Source organism: Papaver somniferum, chromosome 9, assembly GCF_003573695.1.
Source record: "Papaver somniferum cultivar HN1 chromosome 9, ASM357369v1, whole genome shotgun sequence".
Classification (NCBI taxonomy): Eukaryota; Viridiplantae; Streptophyta; class Magnoliopsida; order Ranunculales; family Papaveraceae; genus Papaver; species Papaver somniferum.
This window is the reverse complement of record NC_039366.1, coordinates 141,161,149-141,188,828: the sequence shown is the minus strand read 5'-3', so window position 1 is coordinate 141,188,828 and position 27,680 is coordinate 141,161,149. Positions and strand designations below refer to the sequence as shown.

At 36.6% G+C, this 27,680-nt stretch overlaps 2 protein-coding genes across 2 annotated transcripts; both read left to right on the top strand.

The window, feature by feature from the left end:
• The first annotated feature begins 18,477 nt into the window (after positions 1-18,477).
• Positions 18,478-20,858, top strand: LOC113308159. Its single transcript, XM_026556639.1, has 5 exons — positions 18,478-18,811; positions 18,964-19,217; positions 19,305-19,516; positions 19,844-20,102; positions 20,290-20,858. The coding sequence occupies exons 1-5, from the start codon at positions 18,730-18,732 to the stop codon at positions 20,587-20,589; spliced, it is 1,107 nt and encodes a 368-aa protein (XP_026412424.1). The 5' UTR covers positions 18,478-18,729; the 3' UTR covers positions 20,590-20,858.
• A 3,817-nt stretch (positions 20,859-24,675) lies between these two features.
• Positions 24,676-27,270, top strand: LOC113307546. Its single transcript, XM_026555982.1, has 5 exons — positions 24,676-24,959; positions 25,296-25,549; positions 25,645-25,856; positions 26,193-26,451; positions 26,661-27,270. The coding sequence occupies exons 1-5, from the start codon at positions 24,878-24,880 to the stop codon at positions 26,964-26,966; spliced, it is 1,113 nt and encodes a 370-aa protein (XP_026411767.1). The 5' UTR covers positions 24,676-24,877; the 3' UTR covers positions 26,967-27,270.
• Positions 27,271-27,680: the final 410 nt, after the last annotated feature.

Sequence of the window (27,680 nt, the reverse complement as noted above, 5' to 3'; positions counted from 1 at the left end):
GAAAAAATGAATAAGCGTCATGAGTTTAACAACAATGTTGATAAAAGTAAGTGTCGACATCCTAAATTGATTGATAATAAGGATGAGAATTTCTTTAATTCAACTCTGTCACTGTTTATACAACAACTTAAAAAAACTTTTAGACAGAGCAAAAAAAAAGTCTCAAAACAGGGCTCAGTCAATCAATAAAAAGGTTCAGAAAAACTATGTTAGCGAAACTAGTTTCAAGTGCTATAGAAGTGTCCATGATACTTCTAAAAATCCTGATACGGAGTTGAATGAGATAACTAAAGCATGGATGGCTACTTTTGACTACTATCCTGAGGATGATATCTGTGATTGTTCTCTTAATCTTTTTGCTGATAATCATGCCTGTCCTCCTAACAGTCCTGACTGTTCCATGATAAACAATCTTACTTCTCCATAAATCCAACTGGAAAAGGAAATCTTAATCAAAAGGATTGAAGATCTGGAATATCAGCTGTCTAAACTAAAATTGAAGGTGATCAGTTCCAATCGTGATTCTTAAAAGACATGTCGAACATCTTCGATTATGCCTCTTAAAGGTTGTCAACAATTTCCTCCTGATTCTATATCCTTCTTAAGTCACCCTGACAACAAGGATAGTATGGAAAACCAAAAGAACATACCCAATCTTGTGAATTCCTTATATGATTATTATCAGGATCATCTTAAAGTCTTTAACACTAAGAAACAGGAGAAACCTTCCTCTGTCAAACGTTGTTTGAAGAAGAAAAAGAAATCTCTTACAAAACCTTTATTCTTGGTAAAAGAGATTTCCAAAAGACTACATAGTTTGCGAAAATCAACAATCAAGGTAGTCGAAACTGTGCTAAAAGAAAGAAAGAATGATGTACACAAATCATCTTTCCAAAAAACGAGACAAAAACAAGGAATAATGAATACTTCATCCCCTCGTAAGAAGTCACCCAGTCCTACAGTGGATTGGAATAATTACGTTCTGTGATCCTGTGGTAGATAATTTTTGTCTATCCCTCTTAGACAAAAATCATAATCTTCAAGAGGGTTGTGATGAATTATTTAAGTTATTGTTTTTGTTTTTAGAATTGTTCTCAAACGTTTTTTTTTCTTTAAGATTTTTTCTTAAGATAACCTTTTTCAGTTAGGGTTTTGGTCAAAGATTATTTTGGATATTTATCTCTATCCTCAGATCTTTTTAAGATGAAATTTTTGTCCTCTGCGTAAACATTTCATCTATCTCTTCTAATCATGTCCTATTCAAGTCTTTCAAGCAAAGAAAGTGATGTTTGAACTGTTCTTTTTCCTTCTACGAAAATTCGGTTTGATTCTTCAGACAATATGATGAGCCTTGATAATCACGGGTCCTCTCTAGATGGAAACTCCTCTGTTTCATATTTTGATAAGATCTCCTTAACCATGAATCTCGTCTTAGAACAAGTTCGTGCCCTAAAAGGTGAACTTGAAGCCTCATCCAAGAGACTTGAAGAAAAGATGGATAATCTGGAATCTAGGATTGATCTGACAGAGGATGAGCTCGAAGAATACAGAGAATACGAGAAGAGTGTTCAAAGTAAGTGAAATGGTTTATAAGTGCATTTGCCTAGTAAATCTTCGGATGTGAATTTTATTTTCTTGTTTTGTTTAAAAGAATAACTAGAGTTTGGAATAGCCATTATTGTGATTTCACATAGCTATGTCCAACGTTTTTATCTTCATGTTTTTAGGTTTATTTGTTTAAATTCTAAAATTGTTTGGAAGATGATTTTTGCAGTATTAATCTCTATGGGTTTATATATTGCAATTTGTTATGGGATATGTGTGTTTGCGTCCGCGAACTATGATTGTCTCATACCTTTTCAAAAGTTAAGTCTTTCATATGTCGATATGCATGTATTGATAAAAGAATAAATGAACTTTTGACATTACAAAATTTTGAAACCTATTATGTCATTATTGATGGAAGATAGGACGAACTTTTGTTTACAAGGATTATATCTATTGTATGTCATTGTGAAATAGTGATGGAAAACAGAATGAATCCTTGTCTATTCCGCATTATTGATCTTCCCTGATCCATATTTTATGTATATACTGTGCGGCTCCGTAAGTTCTCTTATGTCGAGTGGTGGGCCCGGGAAAGTATAAAATTGAAGAGCAATGAAAACGGGCCTACAGTAATACCGCAAGTTCACGGTCGTCAGTTGTAGCTCGTGCAAGTACGGGTCGATCCACAGAGACTGGGTGTGTTTTGGAGTTTTCTAGCTATTTTTGGGTTCTAAATTGCTATTGGGCTTTTGAGTTAAGGTGATAACAATGGGCTATGGGCTTTGGTACCAATGAGTTTTGAGTACCAATGAAGTGAACTGATCCTTTGTACTCAAGTGGTCTGGGCTCAATATTCTTGAAGTGAACTGAGCCTTGGGCTCAGTTGGATGAGCCTCAGGTTAAGCTAGGCTTTTGGTTTACACCTGAACTTGGCCTTAGCTTTTTGGAGTGAACTGAGCTTGGTAATGAAGTGGGCTTTGGTTGATTCAACAGTGGACTGGGCCTTTGGCCTTACAATGAGCTGGTCCTTTGCAAAACAGAATGCAATTAGGAGACAATGGCCAAGGCAGGGCAGTAAGCTAACAAGCCAAGACAATGGCTCTAATGAGGCAAAGGAAGCTAGAGAAGACAATGCTATTTACAATGCAATGCTATTTACAGTGAAATGAAAACAGAAAAGAAAAAGCAGCCCAGTTGCAGCAGCAGCAACAAGGAAAAGAAAGCAGCAGCAGCAGCAGCAAGGAAAAGGCAGCAGGCCAAGGGGAAGAAAACAAGGCAGTAGCAAGTAGTAAAAGCAGTGAAGCAAAGGTAACAATGACAGAACAATGGAACTAAACAAGAACAATGGAAGTAAACCAAGGCCTAAGCCAAGGGCAGGGGTGATGGTGAAGGTGAAATGGTGAAGGTGAGCCTAGGCATACTACTAGAGTGGGAAGAGAACTAGTTTGCTCACAGTCACTAGTGAGCACTAGTTTCTCCCCACTGCTCAATCAATCCAATGCCTCAAAAGGCTTTAGAAAATGGAGGCGGTTTTGGTTATAGAAAATGGGTTTGGGTAAGGGTTTTGGGCCTTGGGTATGCCAAGCCCATATCTTCTTTAAGAGCAATTCTTCCTTCTTGAGCCCATTTTTAGTCTTTTGGGCTTATGCGCACCATTCTTCGCGGCTTCCTTGCGTAATTTCTTCCGGCTTTTCACTACTCTTCAGCTCTTTTCTGCTCCGCAAGTCATCCAGACTTTATTTATTACCTAAAAATGCAAAATTAAGTAAGAAAAATATTTATTCTTGAAAACAATGAAAATGCAGAATATGGGATAAAATGTAGAATTACTGCACAAAAGATGAGTTAAATGCCAACAAAAAGGGATAAATATATACATTATTTGGCACTCATCAAATACCCCCAAACCTGAATTTTACTTGTCCTCAAGTAAAACAAAACTAAGAAAATCCTACCTATACCACTGTCGCTGGTCTCTCGAATGCATTTAGCGTATGCACTAAGCCTTTTAAACCACTAAGTGTCCCTAGTGGACGAGTTGAAGTCTCGTGAAGGTTTGCTTAGAACGTACCTACAAAGTTCTAGGTCAAAATATAAGCTCAGATTCCATCAAATGTGACATGTGCAAGATAGTTTAAGCTCACAGCAAAATGGAGATGTCAATCTAGCTATCAAAGGCACAATCCTAGCACTGATAACAAATAAAGACATGTGATAAGAGTGTAAAGTGTATCTACACATGTGTAAAGAAAGATCTGAAGTTATGACTACTAATCACCAAGAGATAGTTTCTCAGGCTAAGAACCAAGGTCGAAATCTAGCTAGCTGTCCGGACTTTACGAGAATTGTGAATGAGTTGGAGGTATTTCACAATTACTCGCGTTGTACATCAATGGCATACACCCTTCCTTGCTTATTACAATGAAACAACAAAATGACTATTTACATGACTCTTATTTACATTGACTACTCTCTTTTATTTTTGGAACAAGAGAGAATGGAATTGATAAATACTTGATTTTTTTTGTATTTTTCTGATTTTTCTGATTTTTTTTTTTTTTTTTGTTTTTTTTATAAAGAAACACTTTTGATACATATACAAAAGGAAACAAAAGATTACATGACACTTTGCAAGAGGTAGCCCTTTTTGATGCACCCAGTTAAATTCGATGGTTGTCTTTCTTAATGTAACCTCCACCTTCTATCCCAACCAACCAAAGAACAAGCTAGTCAAGTTTCGTTCAGTATTCTAAAGTGATTGGCAATCGTAACTTCCTATCAAACACCTTGAAGATCGAGGCCATACATGTATTGGTAGATCGTGCGCGTGCAAATTTCTTATCACTATGTGAATTGTGCTAGAATCAGGGTGCCTAAATATCTAGACTAAGACTCCTAATAAAAATACATATTTGCACAAGAGTCAACATTTCAAGGTAAATGAGCTCCATTTTTATGATTTTTTAATTTTTTTGAATTTTTCAATTTTTTATTTTCATTTTTCATTCATTTTTTTTTTTTTCAAAAAGAAGGAGTTTTGTTTTCAATTATGGCATATTATCGTGGTATCTACTCTATACCCCCAAACCTAAACTAAACATTGTCCTCAATGTTTCAAAATATGGAAAGAATTAAAATGCAACATATGGAAAGGGACATGCTGAAAAGAGTAAAAGGAGAGAGAATACCCGATTTCGGCGAAAGCAGAATTAAAACTCCGTTATCCAAGGCAAAACTCCAACATATTCGGAGTCACAATGGATGAGCACAAAATATATACAAAAGGAAATTTAACTAACACATTATCTACAAGAAAATTTGGTTTTTAATGGGATTGGACTTTTTGGGAAAAATTTGGTTTTGTCGGGAGACATTTGGTTTTGATGGGAAAAAGAAAAATTTTGGTTTTTTTTTTTTTTTTTTTTTTTTTTTTTTTTCAAAAGAAAATAAAATTTGGTTTTTGAATGGGAGCAAGCCCACTGTTGGTTTTGTGTTTGCTTTGGCTCAGCTGGTTTGAAAACGTTTGGTGAAACTGAGTCCAAAATCTCGGCCTAGAATTTGGGTACTCGGCCCACTAACGAGTTAACCTAGCGTGATCGGTTACAAGCTCAGCTGGGTTTAAACCCAGAGTCCAAAATACAAGTCCAATGAAAGAATTTAAACAAGCCCACAAATTAAACAAACAAGCCCAAAAAATTAATTACAAACCCAACAGAAAATAAAAAGCCCAAAAATTGGCTTTAATATTACAAGTCCACAATTAAAAATTGGAAGCCCACAATTCGGGTTCTCTTAAATGGGTTACCTTTTAAGCACAGCCCAGCTGCTCTGATATTGTTGCAAAAACCCAGTTGGGCTTTGGTTCTTTTCCTTGGTGGCGTCCCAGCAGAGGAAAAACAGGTTCAGAACAGCAGGTCCAACAGCAAATGAAGGGAAGCAGATGCAGATGCAACCGCTATGAAGTGAAATGCAAAAATAGCTAATAAAACAACAAGAAAAACACAGCACCAGTCCCCGGCAGCGGCGCAAAAAACTTGGTGGGCCCGGGAAAGTGTATAAAATTGAAGAGCAATGAAAACGGGCCAACAGTAATACCGAAAGTGCACGGTCGTCAGTTGTAGCTCGTGCAAGTACGGGTCGATCCACAGAGACTGGGTGTGTTTTGGAGTTTTCTAGCTATTTTTGGGTTCTAAATTGCTATTGGGCTTTTGAGTTAAGGTGATAACAATGGGCTATGGGCTTTGGTACCAATGAGTTTTGAGTACCAATGAAGTGAACTGATCCTTTGTACTCAAGTGGTCTGGGCTCAATATTCTTGAAGTGAACTGAGCCTTGGGCTCAGTTGGATGGGCCTCAGGTTAAGCTAGGCTTTTGGTTTACACCTGAACTTGGCCTTAGCTTTTTGGAGTGAACTGAGCTTGGTAATGAAGTGGGCTTTGGTTGATTCAACAGTGGACTGGGCCTTTGGCCTTACAATGAGCTGGTCCTTTGCAAAACAGAATGCAATTAGGAGACAATGGCCAAGGCAGGGCAGTAAGCTAACAAGCCAAGACAATGGCTCTAATGAGGCAAAGGAAGCTAGAGAAGACAATGCTATTTACAATGCAATGCTATTTACAGTGAAATGAAAACAGAAAAGAAAAAGCAGCCCAGTTGCAGCAGCAGCAGCAAGGAAAAGAAAGCAGCAGCAGCAGCAAGGAAAAGGCAGCAGGCCAAGGGGAAGAAAACAAGGCAGTAGCAAGTAGTAAAAGCAGTGAAGCAAAGGTAACAGTGACAGAACAATGGAACTAAACAAGAACAATGGAAGTAAACCAAGGCCTAAGCCAAGGGCAGGGGTGATGGTGAAGGTGAGCCTAGGCATACTACTAGAGTGGGAAGAGAACTAGTTTGCTCATAGTCACTAGTGAGCACTAGTTTCTCCCCACTGCTCAATCATTCCAATGCCTCAAAAGGCTTTAGCCTAACATTCACACAAAACAGTTATAAAAACAGCTATAAAAACAGTGATAAGAAGCCACAAAAACAGATAGATAACAAAGAAGAGCAGGAAAAAAAATGCTAGGCAGTGGCTGTTTTTGGTTAAATCCTTGTCCCTAATGGAGCTAGGTGGAGGTTCTAGCCTGCCTATGTTCCAGGGCATACATAAATGGAATAGAAGGAGAATAAGCTTGCTAATGAGCACTAAATTCCTCCATTTGTCAATTAGCTCAATTTACAAGAATTATAACCTAAACTTCCACCACTAACAGTGAACATACTTAACATTAAACATTTACAGTGAACTAACATGGCACTAACCTGACATTAAAATTAAACATAATTAAAACATTGCATGAGATCAAATATCCTAAACATCAGACAAAACAGGGGTATAAGCTAAATAGGGCATGGAACTGGAGTTGAGATTAAAATTAAACTAACATAAACCTAATTGCACTAACAGTTGAAAATTAAATCAAGATCAAACTTGCTAAACACAAAATTAAACCTAAACTGAACTGTTGAAATTGAAATTGACATTAAAACAAACTTAATTGTAACTGAAATAGAAAATTGATTTGGAATTTGAAATTAGAAATTAGAAGTGAACCTAACCCAAATTGGGTGGTTACTTGGCTAGTCCAAGAACACCCTTAAATTGCTCTACACACTCTCTATTTATAACATACAAAATACCCAATTTTTGTGAACCCTAATTTTGAAATTAGGGTTTTGAAAATCCGAAATTTACTCACCAAATCCGCTGAATTGGTGGTGACCCATGCCTCTTCTCTTCTCTCTCGATCCTTCTCTGCCCTCAATTTCAATCTATAGCCTCATCTATTTCATCAACTCTTCACGCCTAGGGTTCCAGCGAGAAAGAGGGGTGATGGGCTGATGTAATAGATGGCTAGAGAGTAGGGGATGTATAGGTGATTGAGACATAGGAGTTGGTGGTAGAAATGGTGGTGACAGGAGCGATGGATGATGGAAGTAGCAGGTGGAGGTGATGGTGGTGGAATGGGTGTTTCTGCAGAGGAATGGGGGAGAAGAACGGAAGAGAAGAAGGGAATGAGAGAACAAACTCTCGATGGTTTTTAGGGTATAGGAATTTTCACTGTGGATCATGTACATCGGAGATGATGATCAGAAAAGTTGAGCGTTGGATGCAAATATGGTTGGTAGATCTAACGGTAATATAAGAGATGAATCACTTCGACCGTCGGATTGTGAAATACAACGAAGTCAACGGTGTTAGATGATGTTAGGTACTGTAGTGTAAATCGGGAGTATCTAATTTTGATGCACAGGCATAGAAGCGATCGTTGGATTCATCTACAATCTAATCTGAAGGCTTGGAATTTATGCGCTGTGGCGTTTGGCAGAGACTTCAGATTTTGATGCTCTATGAATGAGAGACCGTAGGATGATGAGTTGGATCCAATCTGACGGATGAGAATGGAGGCGGTTTTGGTTATAGAAAATGGGTTTGGGTAAGGGTTTTGGGCCTTGGGTATGCCAAGACCATATCTTCTTTAAGAGCAATTCTTCCTTCTTGAGCCCATTTTTAGTCTTTTGGGCTTATGCGCACCATTCTTCGCGGCTTCCTTGCGTAATTTCTTCCGGCTTTTCACTACTCTTCAGCTCTTTTCTGCTCCGCAAGTCATCATCGAGCAGAGAAAAATATGCAAAATTACCTAAAAATGCCAACAAAAAGGGATAAATATATACATTATTTGGCACTCATCATCGAGCAATTCCGATTAGATTAATAATGGGTTTTCTTGTGGTTAATTTAATTGTGTATTTTTGGATTATTCATATGTGATTTGTTATGTCCAAAGAAATCCTTCTTTTCTCTATGAAATTATTAAGATCGCTCTTGTTGTTCTTTGGGGAATGACATCTTATGGGGGAGGGTTCTTAATTGAACTTGTGCTTAATTGCCAAATCTTTGTGGGGAGTGCGGTTGTGGAATATTATAGGGGTTATCTTATATCTTTATAAACTCCTTGATGAAAGCATTTAGCTTCATCTATATGATTGCATCTAAATAAGTTGATATGTGCTTTCTTTTGGTCATGAAATGTCTCTGTGGAAATTTCATTAGGATCCCGTTTTCGTACCTTTGCTAATTTTATTTACAAAAATGGGGAGAATTAATGCGTAGTTCACACTACAAATACATATGGTTTTCAAACCATTATGTAAGGGGGAGTGGTTTCCATGTGAGATGGAGTATTGACTAAGGGGGAGTGATACATATCACCATAGTATTGTTGTCGAAGTTGTGATACAATTGAACTTTGATGTTGTATAATAATACTATGACACTGTATAACAATGATTGAGAATTCTTGTTTTCTCATTGTTATGGCTACGGATTTTTAACAATGATGATGCTAAACTTACAACCTTTGGAATCATTGGAGTACTTGGAAGTGACAAAGATTTCGAGTAATGTTGAAGAACCAAGAAGTTCAAGCATGTGGAATAGGAGATACAAAAGTTTATTTATCTATTTTTGTATTTCATATGTGTTGATAGTTTTGTCACTAAAATTGACAAAGGGGGAGATTGTTAGAGCACTGCTCGGTCGAACTTGCATGCATTGCTATCTCAAGCATGTTTATCAGTGTTAGTGATCAAAACTATAAGTCTTGATTTCTAGTCTACCATAGCTAAGTCTTGGACTAGGATAAAAAGTGTAGTTGAGATCAAGAACTCCATGGCGATCATCATGCAAGACGAAGAACTACTCAAGGAACTGGTGAAACTTCATCAACTAAAAGGTATGTGGAGACTTGAACTTACCTATCACTCAAAATTTTATCTACTCTATCTCCTATCTTGAGACAAAAGTCGTTTTACTATATAGACTTTGATTATACACATTTGCTATTTCGACCCGAGTTTATCTCGCTTATCTATTTATCGAAATATGTGTTGGTAAGCTTTCACTTTGGCCAAGTTCATCTTTTCCTAGTGACGAAAGTCATATTATGTTTCAATTACTTGAAAATGGCTTTGACGAAAAATAGTTTGTGAATAACAACTATATAACGTCCTCGAAGAATGTTTCAATGATCGAAATGAGAGTTTAGAAAATATAACCATTGTTGGATATAAGCGTTGTGTGGTAAGACATATATGTATAAGTCCTTATTCCTTGAACCAAAGTATGCGTACTTTGCTGCTCAGGAAAACTGGAACAAAGTCCGCGAACTGTCGGAGGTTCTCGTCCCGAGAAAATCTGCTGGAGTTTGAGAACTGTTTACAAACTTATTCCGGGTATTTAAGTCCGCGTACCTAGTCCGCGTACTTAGGTTGGTTATTTTCTAAAAACGATTATTCGTGAACTTATACTTATATAAACTAAGGAATGCAAGTTTGCAAACCGTGGCTATAAAGTTCATGAATTGATTCGAGTGAATCAAATCGTTTTTGCTTCGATTGTGTCTTGTATACTTCTATAAGATCTAAGCAATTAAACAACTCTAAAACTAGTTCATTTGAGTCATTTGAACTAGTTATGGTAAAGAAGAATATGGTTAATATGGAAGTGCTCATATGGCTAACCATTTGGTGAACTACTGTTGAACCAACTAGATGTACATGTTTGGGTACGGTTATACAAACCTAAAATCATGCATTTCATTTGTGTGTAACAAGCTAAGTTTTCGATCTAACGGTTGAAAGATATTAGCTTGAAACGAATCAGGTTTTCATCTAACGGTGAATATTGAATGCTTTTTTACTAAGCTAACATTGATTGCAAATCCTGATTTGAAAGAATATATAAGGGAGAACTCTAGCAACTGGAAACCTAATCCCCACACCTCCTGTGTGATACTAGTTGTATTAGTTAGAGTCGATTCTCCTTTAACCTTAGGTTTCTACCGAGACCCTGTAGGTTAACGACTTGAAGACTTCATTGGGATTGTGAAGCCAGACCGATATTACTTTCTTGTAATTGTGTGATCTGGTCTTGTTGTTTCTATCGTATTAAGTACCATCGTAATGATTGGCTTGAGATTGATATCTCCGATAGGAAAGATATAAAAGCAATCACAAACACCTTCGTCTCATCGTTTGTGATTCCACAATATCTTCTTTCGTCGCGTCGATTAAGATTATTGTGAGGCGATTGATAATACTGAGTTGTTCTCCGGGAATATATGTGTGGTTTATCAATTGGTTCCTTTTCACCTTGATTTAACAAAAGATGGAACAAAAATCGTAGGTATTTCTATCAGAGGCAGATTTATCTATTACCGTAGACTTTTCTATGTGATACAGATTTGTTTATTAAAGTCTTCGACTTTGGGTCGTAGCAACTCTTAGTTGTGGGTGAAATCAACTAAGGGAATCAAGTGCGTAGTATCCTGTTTGGATCAGAGACGTAAGGAGCAGAACTGTACCTTGGATCAGTGTGAGATTGATTGGGGTTCAACTACAGTCTAGACCGAAGTTAGTTTGCAGTAGGCTAGTGTCTGTAGCGGCTTAATACAGTGTGTGTTCAATCTGGACTAGTCCCGGGGTTTTTCCGCATTTGCAGTTTCCTCGTTACCAAAACTTCTGGTGTCTGTGTTATTTCTTTTCCGCATTATATTGTTTATCTTTATAATTAAAATATCACAGGTTGTGCGTTTGAATCAATTAATTGGGAAATCCGACCTTTGTTTGTTGATTGAAATTGATTGACATTTGAACATTGGTCTTTGGTACCATTCAAGTGATTCCTCTTGTATTCAATTAGACTCGCAGATTTCTATTAGCTTGAGTAAGAATTGAATCAAGAAGGAAAGATATAACTCTTTGATATACGCTATTAAGATTGAGTCTAGTTGATTCTCTTGAAAGTATATTGGAGTTAGTCCATACAGATTGCTAATCGAAATATTCGGTGTGGTTGTTGTACCCCCGCTTTTTCAAAAAGGACCAAAAAGTAGCTACTTGTGAAAAAGAAAGAACAATAGTTGACCTATTCTGTTTTGTTATTCATATACACAGGCTCACCGCCGTTCACTTCCTCCCACCACTGCAAATATGAAATCTAATGTCTATTCTGGTAGTCACAATGGTTCCAACAACTGATGGTAGATTTTTTCCATTTGTGAATTTTCATTTTTCCTTTGGAAGAACAATTGTAGAGACTATAAAAAGATGTAGTGGTTGACTTATTAACCTTCTCTTTTGTTGAAATCTTGGGATAACGAGGTCTTATTGATTCCACTTTTTGAATCTTATGTTTGTTCGTATTTAATGGTAGATTTGTATCCTGTTATTTAGAAAATCAATGTGATAGAAGGTTAATTACCATGAAAAAAGAAGAAAAGGAATGAGATATAATGTTGTTAAATTCGAGTCTCTATGATGGATATGAAGACGAAAATTGTTTATTATATTCGCAAAGTGCGGGTTAAAAATCAGCTAACAATGAAGCTGATTTCAATATGAACTTGTCTGGTGATAGTGGAGATTTTGGGCAGTGCTCAAAATGAGTTTGATGAAATGGATGACGGAGATATGCTTGTTCTTCGGAGAAAAAATATGTCGATGTGAAGTTTAATATTATACATGTAGTGGGTAATATAAGTAGAAGTTTATTGAATCTTTTTGCTAGTTTTGTGAAATCAGTAACCAATTAATTACATTATCATCAATTCTGAAGAATATTTTGATAATCAATGAATAAATTCAAGTTTTACCTGATGCTGCCGGAATTAGTCCCATGAGTTCTAAAAAAGTTGTATAACTATGGCTCTACGGATATGACCCTGTGAATATTACTTACCAAAAAAGTGAGAAAATTACGTCCCTTTCTCTTTTACGTCCTTGAGAACAAGATGACGGCGCTGCTAATATCCAAGTCGAATCTCGAGGCTTGGAGAGTAAGCTTAACTTGAATTCAAAAGAAAACAAAAAAGCTAATAAAACTAATTACAAGAAAGTGGAATCCCAAACCAAAAATGTATAGGAAAATTAATATGTAGTCTACATCCAGTTGTGCCAGCCCAGAAAAGGAAAAAAGTATGAGCTTCCAAAACCAAATCCAAGTATATTTTACAAAGATATCATTCTTCGAATGTATGTTTATTTTGTTTCCTCCAAAGAACCCAACAGACCACCGGGGGATTAAATTTCTAAGCTATGCGATCAGACGACGATAGTTTACTACAAAACCAACATAGAGCCAGCTGATATTGTAGGGAAAATCGGCACCCTGAGCGCAGCGGAACATAGGATCACAATGGGAAATTGGTGCTTTGAAGAAAGCAAGGATGAAATGATAAGAGAAGATAGGAAATAAACAAGCACACAGTCACAACACAAGATATATGTGGTTCACCTTTACAGGATGCATCCACAGCCAACACCATCAGAAAATATTTCATTATAAATAAACCCCATTACATGCTCTTTTGGAAAACCCTAGACAAGCAAAGGGTTAACAGGACATACCCGAGAACACCATTGGAGACACCATGGAAATCAACTCTCTAAACCATTCTTCAAACCAGCCTCGTATCTTCTCTTCTACACATTCTTTAAAGCTGCTAGTAACAAAGGAGAAACATGGAAACACTAGAAACTTAGTTTAGGGAGAAGCCCTAAACCCTAAACACTAGAACATCAAAATCCTCTCTCTACAAGTTTTTCTCCTACGCCGATATTAACCTTCACGGTAACACTCGATCCTCCCAACAAAGATCTAAGTACAAGGTTTTACCACTCTTTTAGGTTGGATATATACAAACATACAATACCTGTCATATATATAGAGAGCATAAACTTGTCCCTTAAGAAAAATTAAATCTAGGAACAAGTTTTCCTAACTTAATCACCACGTAAACTCTTTTCTAAACTCTCTTAAACCTAGATTAGGAAACCCACCTCAATATGGAAAGGGACCAAAACCCAAAGGTTTTCTTAACAATCTTCGCTCCGGATCATGCTATCAAGCATGAGACGATCACAAGAAATCACCTCCATCTTTCACCAGAGTTGTTCACCATCTCTATATACCCGTAAAATTACTTTTGAAGCTCACATCCGAGCTTCCATCTTCATAGAACCATCTCTTCGACCAAAATACCATGATGTTGATAAAAGTCTTCAAACCATCTTCTTTTGAACAATACTTGAAACTGGCCACGTTCACAAACACCATCAAAATCTTCAACCATCACCAATGAATCCTTACACAGACTCCACCATCGATCAAAAAGAGAACCATTAAGAAGAATCACTGATAGATCCACCTAACCAGTACGATAACAACATATTGAACTTTAACCCCGAAAGAAATAATTAGCTTCAATATCATACTCTAGCACATGTCATGGTTACCGTGTATCTGAAACTAATCATCAGATATCTCCACAGTGATTAAAATGCTTAATCCTTTGAGCGGTTCCCAAGCCGTCACTAATCTGACATAGTTTTTACCATTATCACACCCAACATATTCGCTCATAATACATACCACGTGAATGCCCATATTATTGTGGGACGTGCTTCTGAAATCCGGCACATTTTTTATATATTACATGCAATCCATAAAATACGTTAACATAGACTTAAGAACATAAATCTATAACATCTCGTGCATCACTTCGAAGCATTGCTGGATCTGCTTCTACATGAGACCTCACGACCCCATCCTTTCTTCATACTTTGTACCCCATTATTTATAGTGCAAGATTAGTAACACCACTCGAGAAGTATATATGGATTCCACCTCACTCACCCTTATTTTATATCCCATACCACATCATAAAACCAAACAAAGAACATACACTTCTACCAAGTTGAACCTCTGATTTTTAAGTCACACCATAAATACATCTTTGTGCAATACAAGTTGAAACATTATCTTCAAAAAACATATTTCTTCACCCGAAAATTAAACTATCATTCAATTACAGGTTCAGTCACACCAGCCCGTCGATGGCTCTGATACTAATTGTTGGAAAAAATTGGCACCCTAAGCGCAACATAGGTAGGGATCGGTTCTGCCTTGACTCCCAATAAAAGCTAGGATCGGTTCTACCAAGTATCCCAAGATAAGTTGGGATCGGTTCTACCTTGACTCTCAACATAAGTTAAGAGTGGTTCTATCTGAATTACCTCCTTAGGTTCGAATTGGTCATCCAATAGATCTTCATAGAAAATCGTACGAAAATACCTTATTGGTTTCATTTCGATTACGAAACAAGTTCGTATATCTACGTCCTTAAACCAATGTAATAAAACGTAGTTTCCTAGGATGAAATCACACATATATCCAATACACAATCAAATAAAAAGTTACACAGATTATGTCGATGTCGTATTTACGAAGTTCAAATGATAAACGTTATACTTCGTAATTCAATATACTTCCTTGACACTTTCATTATACTAATATGACCAAGTCTAATACTATAGTGTCGTATATATAACCTCGCATGTTATGTTTTCAATCTTAACCGACTTGAAAGAAACAATAAGAATGGAAACACCAAGTCATTAGTACTAACCTCAAATGGAAGAATGATGTCTTCGTTGTAGTCGTTACGTCTTCACGTTCTTCAGGTTTTCAGAGTAATACTTGTATGTCTCAACATTCCTAGATTTTCCAGTCTAACCTAAATGAAGTTGTCTCTAGTAATCTTAATCAAGCGACTCTAATTGAGTTTTGATACTAAAATATGACAACCAAACTTGACATACCAACGCCTGGTGGGTTCAATCGAGCAATGCTCTAACAAAAAATCATATCAACCCAGAGATTATTCTTCGTGATAAAGTCGAAAAGAATACTATTATGGAGAAAAATGCATTCTCTTATCAGAACAGAGCAATTGAGGCAAGTAATAACCTTAGCTATAATAGGAAGGAGGGGAAAAAAAACTAACTTCTTTATGCAGGGAGCCATATGAAGCAGAAATACTCAAGGATGGAGATGGATATTCCCAGAACCTAGAATTTTTTCTTCCATTCTTATGAAGTTTACTCTTCCGTCTGAAGTAAACGGGAAACTTCAAGTGGATGCTCAAACAGAAAAGCTTACAGTCGGTATGCAGAGTTGTGAAAACAAAGTGTAGTAGGTTTCTTTGTGGAGAAACTACTTTCACTTGAGGCATTGAAAGTTGCAGTGAGTAATCTCTAAAAAAATTAAGAAAGAGGTAACTATCAAGCTTTACAATAGTATATATATTTATATTGCTTTCATTTTTGAATTCAAGGATGAGTAAGATAAAAAATTAGTGCTTCATATTGTTTTTGTTTACATTACCGGCAAACTTTTTACTTTGAGACCCTGGACTCCACTGGAACTCAATTTCAATGATAAAATATGTACCAATTTGGGTTATGATTTATAGGGCACCACTCCATATGTGGGACTGCAATATATTTTTTGGGAATCATTTATTTGCTGATGAATGTACGATAAATCAAGATAGATTCGCTTATGCTAAAGTATGTATAGAAATTAAGCTAAATTTCTCCTATACAACCAGCATACCTCTTTTAATTAACGGTAAGATTTTTTTAGATCTTCCAGTGGAGTATCAGTGGAAGCCTTCTAAATCCGTAGGAAAGGCTACTTCAGATAGTATTCCAACAAATAAAAGAAAAGATATGCATATTGGCATTTCTACTTCGAAAAACAGATTTCACATATAAGAGATAAAAGGAAATATTGATGATCAAGAAGAAAGGGCGGGAACTTTACAAGCTTCATTGGGATGGTAATCCTAGAATCTATAAGGATGAGGAAAATCTGGGTAGAGGTTGTAGGTCTCTGATGAAGAAAAACTGGTAATTGTTGTGTTTAAAGTCCGGTTTTTCTTGTTTGTTCTTCTTGTTTGCTTTCCCTAAGCCTGTTGCTGGAGAAGTATTGTTTTTTTGTTGTTTTTGGAGGCTTTGCCTTCACTGCGATCTTCTTAGGCGTCATCAATCTATACTTCTTTTTTACTTTTCAATAAAATTTTAACCTCTTACGTAAGGAAAAAAAAACATTTGCTACGATGTAAGGTGGCAATCCCTGAAAACAATCATTATTTATATCAGCCTGCCTTGTAATTAAAAAAATCCCAAAATAGGTTCATATATTCATCATCCTTCTTTGTATAGTAGTTTACACACGTCCAAGAACAACCAAGTGCAGGTGATGATATTATAGGGAGTTCCTCTATATGTCCCCAGAAACACTAACGATACCCCTTTATCTGCTTACCCCTAACATTTATCTACCTACCCCGTCAATCTTCAAAAATGGCATACCCCCAAGATAAACAAAAACCCAAGCCAATTTTCTTTGAAAATGATGAGACTACGGAGTTATTTCTCTTCTCTAATCTCCTCAAATTCTAGATCTGGGTCGAAGAACCTCTAACGGTAGCTTGAGCTCTTATTTGAACCTTTTTTGACATTAAATGGTGCCCCATAACTTATTGATTTCTTATAGTCTTATGTTTAATCTTGTCTTCATCACTTTCTTTTTGTTATTTTTAGTTGTTTGTTTTGTTGATTGAGGAGGTTTGATTAGACACTGACAGAGTTTTTGTTTCAATGTTTTTGTAGTGAATATGAGAAATATTGGGATTTTATGCATTGGTTTTCCGAAAATATTGGTTTTGTTCATCTGTTGGGTATTGATATTGGGAGTTTTCTTGTATGTTTTTTAATGTTGTCTATGTAAAAGAAGTGGCTTCTAGGCAGAAATTGGAAATTTATTTATTGGACATGAGTTTCGTTGGTATTTAGGGTTTATATCTTTTGGTTTAGTTTGTTTGACAAAAAAAGTGTTAATTGGTTGAATCAGAAGATGTGCTTGGTTAGTAGTAATAGTGATGACAACGCTAGCATCTATGTTTTAGCATGGGTTCGTTGTTTTTCATTGGTAATCTAGGGTATTATTCTCTATGTATTGAGAAGTGTACGGTTGTGAGTTTAGGATGTTGATGGACTTTCTTGTCGAACTTTGAATTGCTTCAAGAAGCGTACACTCACGATGATGAGGTGATGAAGAATGCAAACGTTATTGGAAATCCAGGCCTTATGAAGAATTTTCAGAAGTAGATCGCAATTGATTTTATAAATGGAATGATAGGTCGAGCCATTCAGATCTCAAACAGAAGCTCCATGTAGTTCGAATCATACCGAAGATGATTCTTTTATACCGAATTTCATTTTTCTGAAGCTTTTTTGTACGGTTATACAAGGGGTGTCAATATCAAAAAATTATAATGATTCAACATTTTTCATGTTAGCCAAATTATAACTAACATAACTAACTGTTAGGGGTACCGTTAGTGTTTGCTGGGATATGTAAAGGAACTCCCATACTATAATAGATGAGTTTTCAAGTTTATTCGACCTAATTCGGAATTTCTACCCATACACACATGGGCTGAGCGGCATAATGCAATAACTTTCCACTTTAATGGGACTGCCAACTACAATGTGATTGGTAAGTTAGCTTTAACAGCTGTGGGATGGATGCATATATCCCTTTCACGTACACAATCGAGACAACAATATTTCTTCACTGTTAGATATGCCAAACCCCACTTATAAGCGTAACACAAATTATAGGATATTGGGTTGAATCCACTTAGTAGAAACCCATCAGTTGGGTGTAACAAGGACGGCATCGAGCACAGGATCGACGGGGCAACAATTTTACCACCACTATAGGGTAACCAAATCTCAGGGCCGGCCCTATGAGCAGCCTACAAATGTGTAGTTGTGGTAAGCCAATTGCTAGATTGTGGCCACAGTCTAGCTAATTTGCTACCACATTGGTTGCCAATTGCTAGATTGTGGCCAAGAAAAACTAACTATATAAACCATAGTGCTTGCTCGTAGTTATTATTAGTCACTAGACTCATTACGCTGTTATTCGTATTTTCTGTTTAGTATTCCTACCAGACGTTGTGACTGAAAATATCTGAATGAAAATTGTTCAGTAATAAAACAAATTTTGAGGTTTGTTGTCTTTACAGTTTACACCTATGCAAAAGCTAGAACCTAATTATGAGTAGTTGTCTTTACCAAACAAAAAGGTGCCGAAACCCCAAATCATAAAACTCATCGCCAGAGGGTTTCTTCACTTCCTTTCGGCAATTCAGTGAGTTTGGTTCTTGTTTAAGCGTGTTTTTTTCCTATATTTGGTACACAAAGGAGTAGGAGTGGTAGGGTGTAGAAATGGCAGGAAAAATTTCTGCAGCATCAGCTAGGGCTCATACAAGAAAATCCAAACAGAACAGTGGTTTTAAAATTCCATTTGGTGAGTTCTTGGTTCCATTTAAAGTTTAATGAATTTCTTTGTTCAATCAAATCATCTAGCAACCATGATTACTATTGATTACATTTGTACCTGATTCTAATTTTTCAACCATAATTGATTGATTTTTAATGGGCAATTAATACTCTCTTCAGGTATCTTTAAGACGATATCACTAGTTTTCTTAATGGGGTTTGTGGCATTTGCTTATCAAGCAATTCAACCTCCAGCACCAAAGATTTGTGGATCTTCAGATGGACCACCGGTTACAGCACCTAGAGTTAAACTCAGTGATGGAAGACATTTAGCCTACAAAGAACATGGGGTTCCCAAAGATGAAGCCAAATATAAGATAATTTACATCCATGGATTCGATTCATACAGGCTTACGAACATACCTCTGTCTCAAGTACTTTTTCAATTTCTGTTTTCCAGTATTTCATTTATGCCTTTATAGATTTGTTTAGTTGAATTTATAGTCGTAAGGTGATTACAGGAACTTGCAAAGGAGCTACAGATATATATGGTGACATTTGACAGACCTGGGTATGGAGAAAGTGATCCAAATCCAAAACGAACTGAGAAGGGTATTGCATTAGATGTAGAAGAGCTCGCTGATCAGTTGGGTCTAGGGAACAAATTCCATGTACTTGGATATTCTATGGGAGGTCAGGGTACTTGGGGATGCCTCAAGTACATCCCTCATCGGTATAGTTTCAACTTGAATATTATTTTTATTAAGCCTGGTTTGCAGACTGCCGAATAGTGTAGTTGAACTGAGTAGTAAAAAGTGTATAGTCTGTGAACAGAAAAAGCACATTATAATAACTCACAATTGATAAAAATAAGTAATATTGATGTTAGTCAGATTCATGGAATGACCAATTGAAAGTCTGCTTTCTGCAAACTGAAGCAAGTAGTAAGGAAAAAGTGTGATTGGAATTGTTCTGCTGTCACAACATCTGTATGTTATCCGACAGTGGTGCCGGGTCTAGTTTGAATCTCTCTCAAGTGAGAACCCTGGAATACTTGCAGGTTAGCAGGAGCAACACTAGTCGCTCCAGCTATCAATTACTGGTGGCCTGGGTTTCCTGGCAATTTATCAAAGGAAGCATACAAAATGCAACTTCTGCAAGACCAATGGACTCTTCGAGTGGCTCACTATGCCCCATTCCTCACCTATTGGTGGAACACTCAGAAATGGTTTCCTGCTTCAAGTGTTGCATTCAGGGACCCTGCTATTCTCTGTGCTCAAGACAAAGAGCTCCTTCCTATGATTCCTTCGGTAGATAGGGTATGTACCAATTCTTACCTTTTAATTTGCTTGAATTCCTAACCCCTGACTATGAGTTGAAACAATGACAAATGTTGCACTTAGAATCTGTATTATTTTCATAGTCTCTTGGAATTTCTTTTTATTGTGTGGCATTGGTATGAACTATGAAGGCTGATAGTGACCCTACTTGTTCTTGCATCCTCAGACACCGGTAAGGCAGCAAGGTGAATTCGAATCACTTCATCGCGACTTGACTGTTGGTTTCGGAAGATGGGAGTTTGATCCTATGGATCTTGAAAATCCATTTACTGACAGTGAAGGTACAGTCCACCTGTGGCATGGAGATGAAGATTTATTTGTACCTGTTAGTTTGCAACGATATATCGTAGGAAAGCTCCCATGGGTTCACTATCATGAATTAACAGGTGGAGGACACTTGTTCCCTTATGCTGCCGGTATGAATGATGCCATCATAAAGTCACTTGTACTTGGAGAAAAGAAATAGAGCCAAGGCACTTGTATTAGGAGAGAAGACATGGATTAAGCGAATTCTTCTTGTTATTCAAGGGTACATTTTGGTGGTATTGTTTCCAAGTTGTAAACTAATCAAGTACATGCGTGTGAGACAAAATGACTGCACATAACATCATCTCTTTACAATTAGGTAGCATGTTTTTTATACAGTAGAAACTCCATTAATTAATACTCGATTATTTAATAAACTCTCTTAAATAATATTTTTAGCAGGTCCCGAGTTGGGAACAAGGCGCCCAATTAACAATTCGTTAAAATTATTAAATAATAAACTATTGATTACCTATGTATGTAGGCACCATATGAAATATAAATTAATAATTCATTATATATTCAATACATTAATGGTTTGGAAAATGATTCGACTGTCTTCTATTTATTTTTAAAATCAATATTACATTGAATTTCATCTCTAATTTTTCAAATCATCGTAAGAATTTTTTGTGTTGTTTTCTCATAACTCATCAAGAAATTATTTAATGTGATTGCCGCTTTAATAATCTCGTTTCGTGAAGGGGGGTCTATTGTAGAACTTTCATCATCTTCTTTCCCATTTTTATCAGTTCTCGTAACGCTCTCAATTATTTCTTCACCAGTCAATAGTTGAGTAACTTCGTTTTTCTCCGGATATTCAGGACATCTTGACATTCATTGAATTGGTATAACCCAGCTTTTCGATCAAATTTTGCAAGTCTTGAGTGATTTCACTGTCTAAATGTTAATCCAAATTATCTAAACTTGTAATATATGTTGATCGACTTACAATAAAGCAACGTGGGAGATTGAAGGGTGCTTGAAAATTTTAATATTCTACAGTATTTAGAAAATAATTATTTTCTAAATACTTATAATAAATTTCTCTATAAGTTAATAAGATATTAATCAATATATAAATTAATAATTATTGATTTATCGGTTAATTAATATCTCGCTTAATTAATAAATTCTGGTGGTCCCAACAATATTAATTTATAGAGTTTTTATTGTACATGGCTAAAGCTACAGAAAGGAGGAAAAGTTGAAAGAATTCTTTTGTTTTTTTCTGTACATTCTTGGCTTGTGCTCCTATGTAACTGTTCTAAATTCTAATTTCGTTGGAAAATTTGGAGACAACGCATAGCTAAAAAAGAAAAACGAATAATATGAAAGCCATTTCAATCTTAATTTCTATTACCATAGAGCTATGCGGTACAATATATCGTTGAATGAGGGATGTAGTTTCTGCACAAGAGCATTGTTGTTTCCCTCCAACTTATCGTTGAATGAGGGAGAAAAAAACAGAAAAAGCAAAAAGAAAAAATAGAACAAAGTCTCACTCAAAGAGATTGGCAATACTGGAAGGAGGGTTTTCGAACCACCAGTCAAACTTCTGGTTGGTAAATGCAAAGCTAGCAAGATTGTGCGCCATATAGTTCGCATCTTTCTTCACGAAAGAGAATTCCACATCCGTACACTGCTTTTGTAAATCTCTGATCTGAAAAATCATGCTTCTTAATTTCTAAGGAAAGGAAGAAGTTTCATTTTTGAGAATTCTGACGATTATTTGAGAGTCACTCTTAATGATAAGGTCATCCTGACTTATCTTCAAACCCAATTCAAGTCACAGTAACACGGCCCTAGTCTCAGCTTCCAACGGGCTTGATAGATGATGGCCAATGGTAGTTCCTCCTTTAAAGGAGTGTTGAAAATTCCTTGCCGCTGCAGTACAGCTCCAGTTCCACTAGAAAAAGCCGCGTCCACATAGATCTTAACTTTGTCAGGAGGGGATGGTATCCATGTAGGAACATCTTCGCTTCTCTGCACTGGTTTTGTTTGAATCAGAATCACCCTTTTCACCAACAATCCTCCTACATAATGCACATTTTTCTCTTGTATTTCTTCAAAGGCAGTTTGCCATTAAATACTTATTTATAATCCTCAAAGACCACCATAATTCTCTGCATTGGTTCCTTCTCTTTAAAACCTTCCTCCAAATGTTGTTGAGTGAAAGAGAACCAATAGTGAGCATCCCTGCTGATATTCCATGTAATTACCCTCAACACAATTAAAAAAATTCCACTTCGGAAGGTTATCCAAATTGTTTCAGCAATATGGAACACCTTTACCACAAACTGTTGTAACAATTTGGAAAAACCAAAAAATTCGAAGGTGTATACTATAACAACCAGCACAACCATAGAACTTTATAGCTGAAATACTCAATACCTCTTGCCAACATCAAGAACTAAGAGTCACTTATCCAATCTTTCCACTTATTCTATTGATGTAGTCACAACATAATCTCAGCTGGAACTTATATTATTCATTCAAAATAACAAACATGATAGTAAAAGATAAAGACACCAAGCTACATTCGGAATTTAATGTAGACTCAACAAAGAGAACTCCAATCTCTGATCTAGTACACACACCAACTCCAATTCGATGTCCAAACTCAGAAACATCATTAAAGGCGCAAGATACTCAACATCGCAGTGAGGACTGCCTTGAAATAAGAATTGAGATTGGAAGTATAAAGAATAAGTTGTTAAGCACTATGTGCAACATCATTTTCACCCACAAACTCTCAACCTTCTGTTGAATCCAATTTAGTGGAACAACTTTAAGTTTTCATCTAAATTAGACCTTGGTGTAGCTGACTAGAACAAGCTCAGACTCAATCGACATCAGGGAACAAGAACATCAGATCTTGATTTAGAAATTAGATGTAAAAACAAGCTAATTATGACGAAAATCGTCGGTTGAAGATGAAATTGGATCTTGTCGAGGTAGTGAAAAAAAAAATCGGATACGTAAAATCAAATTTGAAGTAAGCAAAAGATAAGTTTCGAGATTACCAACTTTGATTCGATTTAAGCAGTTGAGATAGAAGAATCAAGTTCCAATAAAACGAATTGGAAACCTAAATCGCCTAAGAGCTCAAGTGATTTAAACCAAATTCCAAATCTGAGAATTATGCTTAATTCTGTTTGAAGACGTAGCAGTGAAGCATCATGTCCAAATCAAACTTCACATCAAGAACCATTAGTAACCACAACTCCAATCAAACTTCGTGAATTTCCGATCAACGGAGATTTGATGAAGAACAACATCAAAAGAAGTTTAATTAAAGAAAAGTTTAATCAACGAAAGAGAATCGATACCCTTGAGAACTGAAATTTTCAGGATTGATACCATACTAGATTCATTAAAAATCTACATCCCAGATGATTCATAATCAGTTAACTAATAGAAGAAGATGAATTGTTACAACTGAGAGACAGAGTATATATACTCGACTCTAAACTCTAAACTCTCAGGCTCAGACTCTCTTCTAACTCTCACGTGCTCCTGGAACACACTCGCAATCTCTATCACCTACACTCTCAAAAGTATGGTTCTTAAAAGCGTACGCTTCACGCTTCGCTTCAATTTTTCTCAGAAACGCTCTGAAGCGTACACATGAAGCGTTCTAACTGTGAAGCGTGTAGTCAATGATTTTGGCCAAAGTCAGAAGCGCAAAATGGTCAAACTTCAAGAAATAATGTTATAAAAATTAAAATATAATGGTTCAAACCCTACCACCTCATGTGTGGTATGTGAATGCTCAACCACTGTTCTACATGGTTATTTAGGATAATCTTTGACTATATTTTATATTTATATAAATTTTTATACCTATTTATAATATATCAAATTTTATATTTTACGATTCACCGCCAACCATGAATCGCCGCTTCACACTTTAACTTACGAATAACTTTAAAAAAACAAACAAACGAGTCACGCTCCGGTTCGCGCTTTTAATACCTTCAAAACACTCACATTCACACAGACGCAAACACTCGCTATAAAACATTGTATCGTATCCGTTTTTGCAATGAAAGCATTTCGTTGGCATTCGAATTCTCGATACAAAAGGCTAGTGTCTTATTTTATTTTTCTAATGACCTCTCGACATTATGCTTTAGATGTTGGGCGTAAATCTGATCTAAGAAAAAATGATGGGAAAAAGTGGGCGATGGGTTTTCGGGTGAATAGCTCCTTTCCTGTTACTTTTGACCTTGGAGATAAAATTTTGAAATGTCAGTTTAACCATCACCAGTCAGCCCCAAAAGTTGAAGGGGGACGGGGTGTTATAAGAAAAAGTAGTTGTATTCAAGAAAAAGTACGAAATCTCAGATCTCTCTAAAACTCATCGTCATCGCCTTGAGAATTATATTTTTCTTGCTGTTTCTGCTGAATTCTTATCCAAGGAGCAGGAGCGTGAGGCTGTCAAAATGGCAGGGAAAATATCTGCAGCATCAGCTAGGGCTCATACACGAAAATCAAAACAGAACAGTGGTTTTAAACTTCCATTTGGTGAGCTTTTCTTTATTTTCTCCTTTCCAATTTGTTCATGAAGCTGTAATGTATCTACTAGCAACTACATATAGTTTCATTTCTAGGTTGATTTTAACTTTCTAATTAGTGTAGTTCATTAAGTTGTTGTCATTGTATCTGAATTTATTGAGTAAATTTATGGCAAATTAATGACTTCAGGTATAAGTATTGGACAATTTTGATGAAATGATATTGCTTGATTATAGCTTTCTGCCATTCATAGAACCAATTAACTTCTTTCTTGGAGTTACTAGACTGCATATTGTCTTTCTCGAATAAGTTACTGATTTAAGTGGGAATGTTGCACATCTTCAGGAATGTTTACTACGGTATCAGTAGTTATTTTAATGGGGTTTGTGGCATTTGCTTATCAAGCAATTCAACCTCCACCTCCAAAGATTTGTGGCACTTCAGATGGCCCACCAGTTACTGCACCTAGAGTCAAACTCAGTGATGGAAGGCATTTGGCCTACAAAGAACATGGGGTTCCTAGAGATGAAGCCAAATATAAGATTGTTTTCATTCATGGATTCGGTTCATACAGACTTACTACAATACGCCTATCTCAAGTACTTTTCTGATTTCTTTTATTCTTTCAAGTTCTTCATTTATTATTGCTTTTAGATCTTTGCGTAGTTGATTCTATAGTTGTGGGGGATCACAGGAACTTGCTGAAGAACTGGGGATATATATGGTGTCATTTGACAGACCTGGGTATGGAGAGAGTGAGCCAAATCCAAAACGGACAGAGAAGGGTATTGCATTGGATGTAGAAGAGCTTGCTGATCAGTTAGGTCTAGGATCTAAATTCTATGTACTTGGATTTTCTATGGGAGGTCAGGCGACCTGGGGCTGCCTAAAATACATCCCTCACCGGTATGTTTCTACCAAATTCATATCGTAATCTAGTCTGTGGTTATTTTGTAAGGTTTTATGCACAACAGTGCATTTGATGTGATGAGGACATAATAATGCACCAAGTACCCAGTGACGTAGTCACATAGCACACTGTAAGCTTGTTAAATTCTAGTGGAAAGTAGTTTTGACGTTTCTTAAATATCACGAAATTCACATTTGTATGTTTTCTGTGCATTAGCCAAGTAAGTCAGTAGGTAAAGTTACATTAGATTGATGAACTGATCTGCTCCTACTAATAGTTTCCGCTTAAGGGTGTCCATATAGTTTAAAATTGTCTCCTTGGAGTACTTGCAGGTTAGCAGGAGCAGCACTAGTCGCCCCAGTTATCAATTACTGGTGGCCCGGATTTCCTGCCAATTTGTCGAAAGAAGCGTATGAAAAGCAACTTCTACAAGACCAATGGACTCTTCGAGTGTCTCACTACGCCCCATTCCTCACATACTGGTGGAACACTCAGAAATGGTTTCCTGCTTCAAGTGTTGCAGCCAAATCCAGTGCTATTCTTTCTACGCAAGACAGAGAGATCCTTTCCAAAATTCCTAGGGTAGACATGGTTGGTGTCTTCCTTGAAACCTTTCAGTTTTTATGCTCTACATCTACTTAGTCGAAGAAATGCCAAGTTTAGAATGTGTCTACTGCCTGCTTTAGTAGGATACTGGAATTTCATGTTATATATGAACTATTAGAGAGTGTAGGATTAGCATGAAGCCGCCCCTTTCATGACACTCTTGCTAACTCGTATTTTAATTATTGCATCCCCAGGCACCAATAACGCAGCAAGGTGAATTCGAGTCACTTCATCGTGACCTGAATGTTGGTTTCGGAAGCTGGCAGTTTGATCCTATGGACCTTGAAGATCCATTTACTTGCGGTGAAGGTACAGTCCACCTGTGGCATGGGGATGAAGATTTGTTTGTACCTATTAGTCTGCAACGGTATATTGCAGAAAAGCTTTCATGGATTCAGTACCACGAATTAGCAGGTTCAGGGCACTTGTTCCCTTATGCTGATGGAATCAACGATGCCATTATAAAGGCACTTGTGCTGGGAGAAAAAAAAGAGGGATAGTGAAGCCTTCATGTTATGTGGATGGACAGATTAGTGGTATGGTATTAAAATTGTAAAATAATTGATTACATGTTGGCAAGGTAAAAATGACTATACACAACAGTATGTCTTATTCATACAAGTACAATGTGTCCAGGGTTTTTTACGTAATGAGCAGAGAAAATGTCAAGGGGGACTAGGGGAGTATTCTTTACATTTTTTTTTACATACTGTGATCGAGTTTCATTGTAATTCTATTGATTTTGTAACTTTTGTTAGACCAATAGATGATAAATTGGCATTTCCTAATAGATGATATGATTCTCATTTCATAATCTCATACATTTTGTTTCTAAAAGGTACAAAATTTGAAGGTTAGATGGATGATGAGCGCCTTGATGAGTCAAGTCATATCGATGTTGACCCCAATATATTGCAATTTGCAAATGCAATCCAAATGTTGTGGCATCCGCGGGTGGATGCGCTGGCGAATGTAATGACTGCTTTCCGGCATGTCCTAGAGAAGGTCTTAACCCCGATTCTGAGTTTTCAGTAGCCGGGAGCAAAAAGCCTTTTCTTGGTCGCTAAAACAAAAGATCATGAATTTAAAAAGACCGAGACGATTTGTGGTATCAACACAAGTGTAAATGTCCATAAGCATGTTCGGTCTCTCTTGCTTCCCTCTCGATCTCGATGAAATTCCAACTAAGCTTGTGTAAGTTTTGTTAGTTTTGA

Coding starts and splice junctions, on each gene's coding strand:
- LOC113308159 (XM_026556639.1), top strand. CDS start 18,730: ATGGCAGGAAAAATTTCTGCAGCATCAGCTAGGGCTCATACAAGAAAA. Junction 18,812..18,963: donor TGGTTTTAAAATTCCATTTG/GTGAGTTCTTGG, acceptor TACTCTCTTCAG/GTATCTTTAAGACGATATCA. Junction 19,218..19,304: donor CGAACATACCTCTGTCTCAA/GTACTTTTTCAA, acceptor AGGTGATTACAG/GAACTTGCAAAGGAGCTACA.
- LOC113307546 (XM_026555982.1), top strand. CDS start 24,878: ATGGCAGGGAAAATATCTGCAGCATCAGCTAGGGCTCATACACGAAAA. Junction 25,857..26,192: donor CTAAAATACATCCCTCACCG/GTATGTTTCTAC, acceptor GAGTACTTGCAG/GTTAGCAGGAGCAGCACTAG. Junction 26,452..26,660: donor AAATTCCTAGGGTAGACATG/GTTGGTGTCTTC, acceptor TTGCATCCCCAG/GCACCAATAACGCAGCAAGG.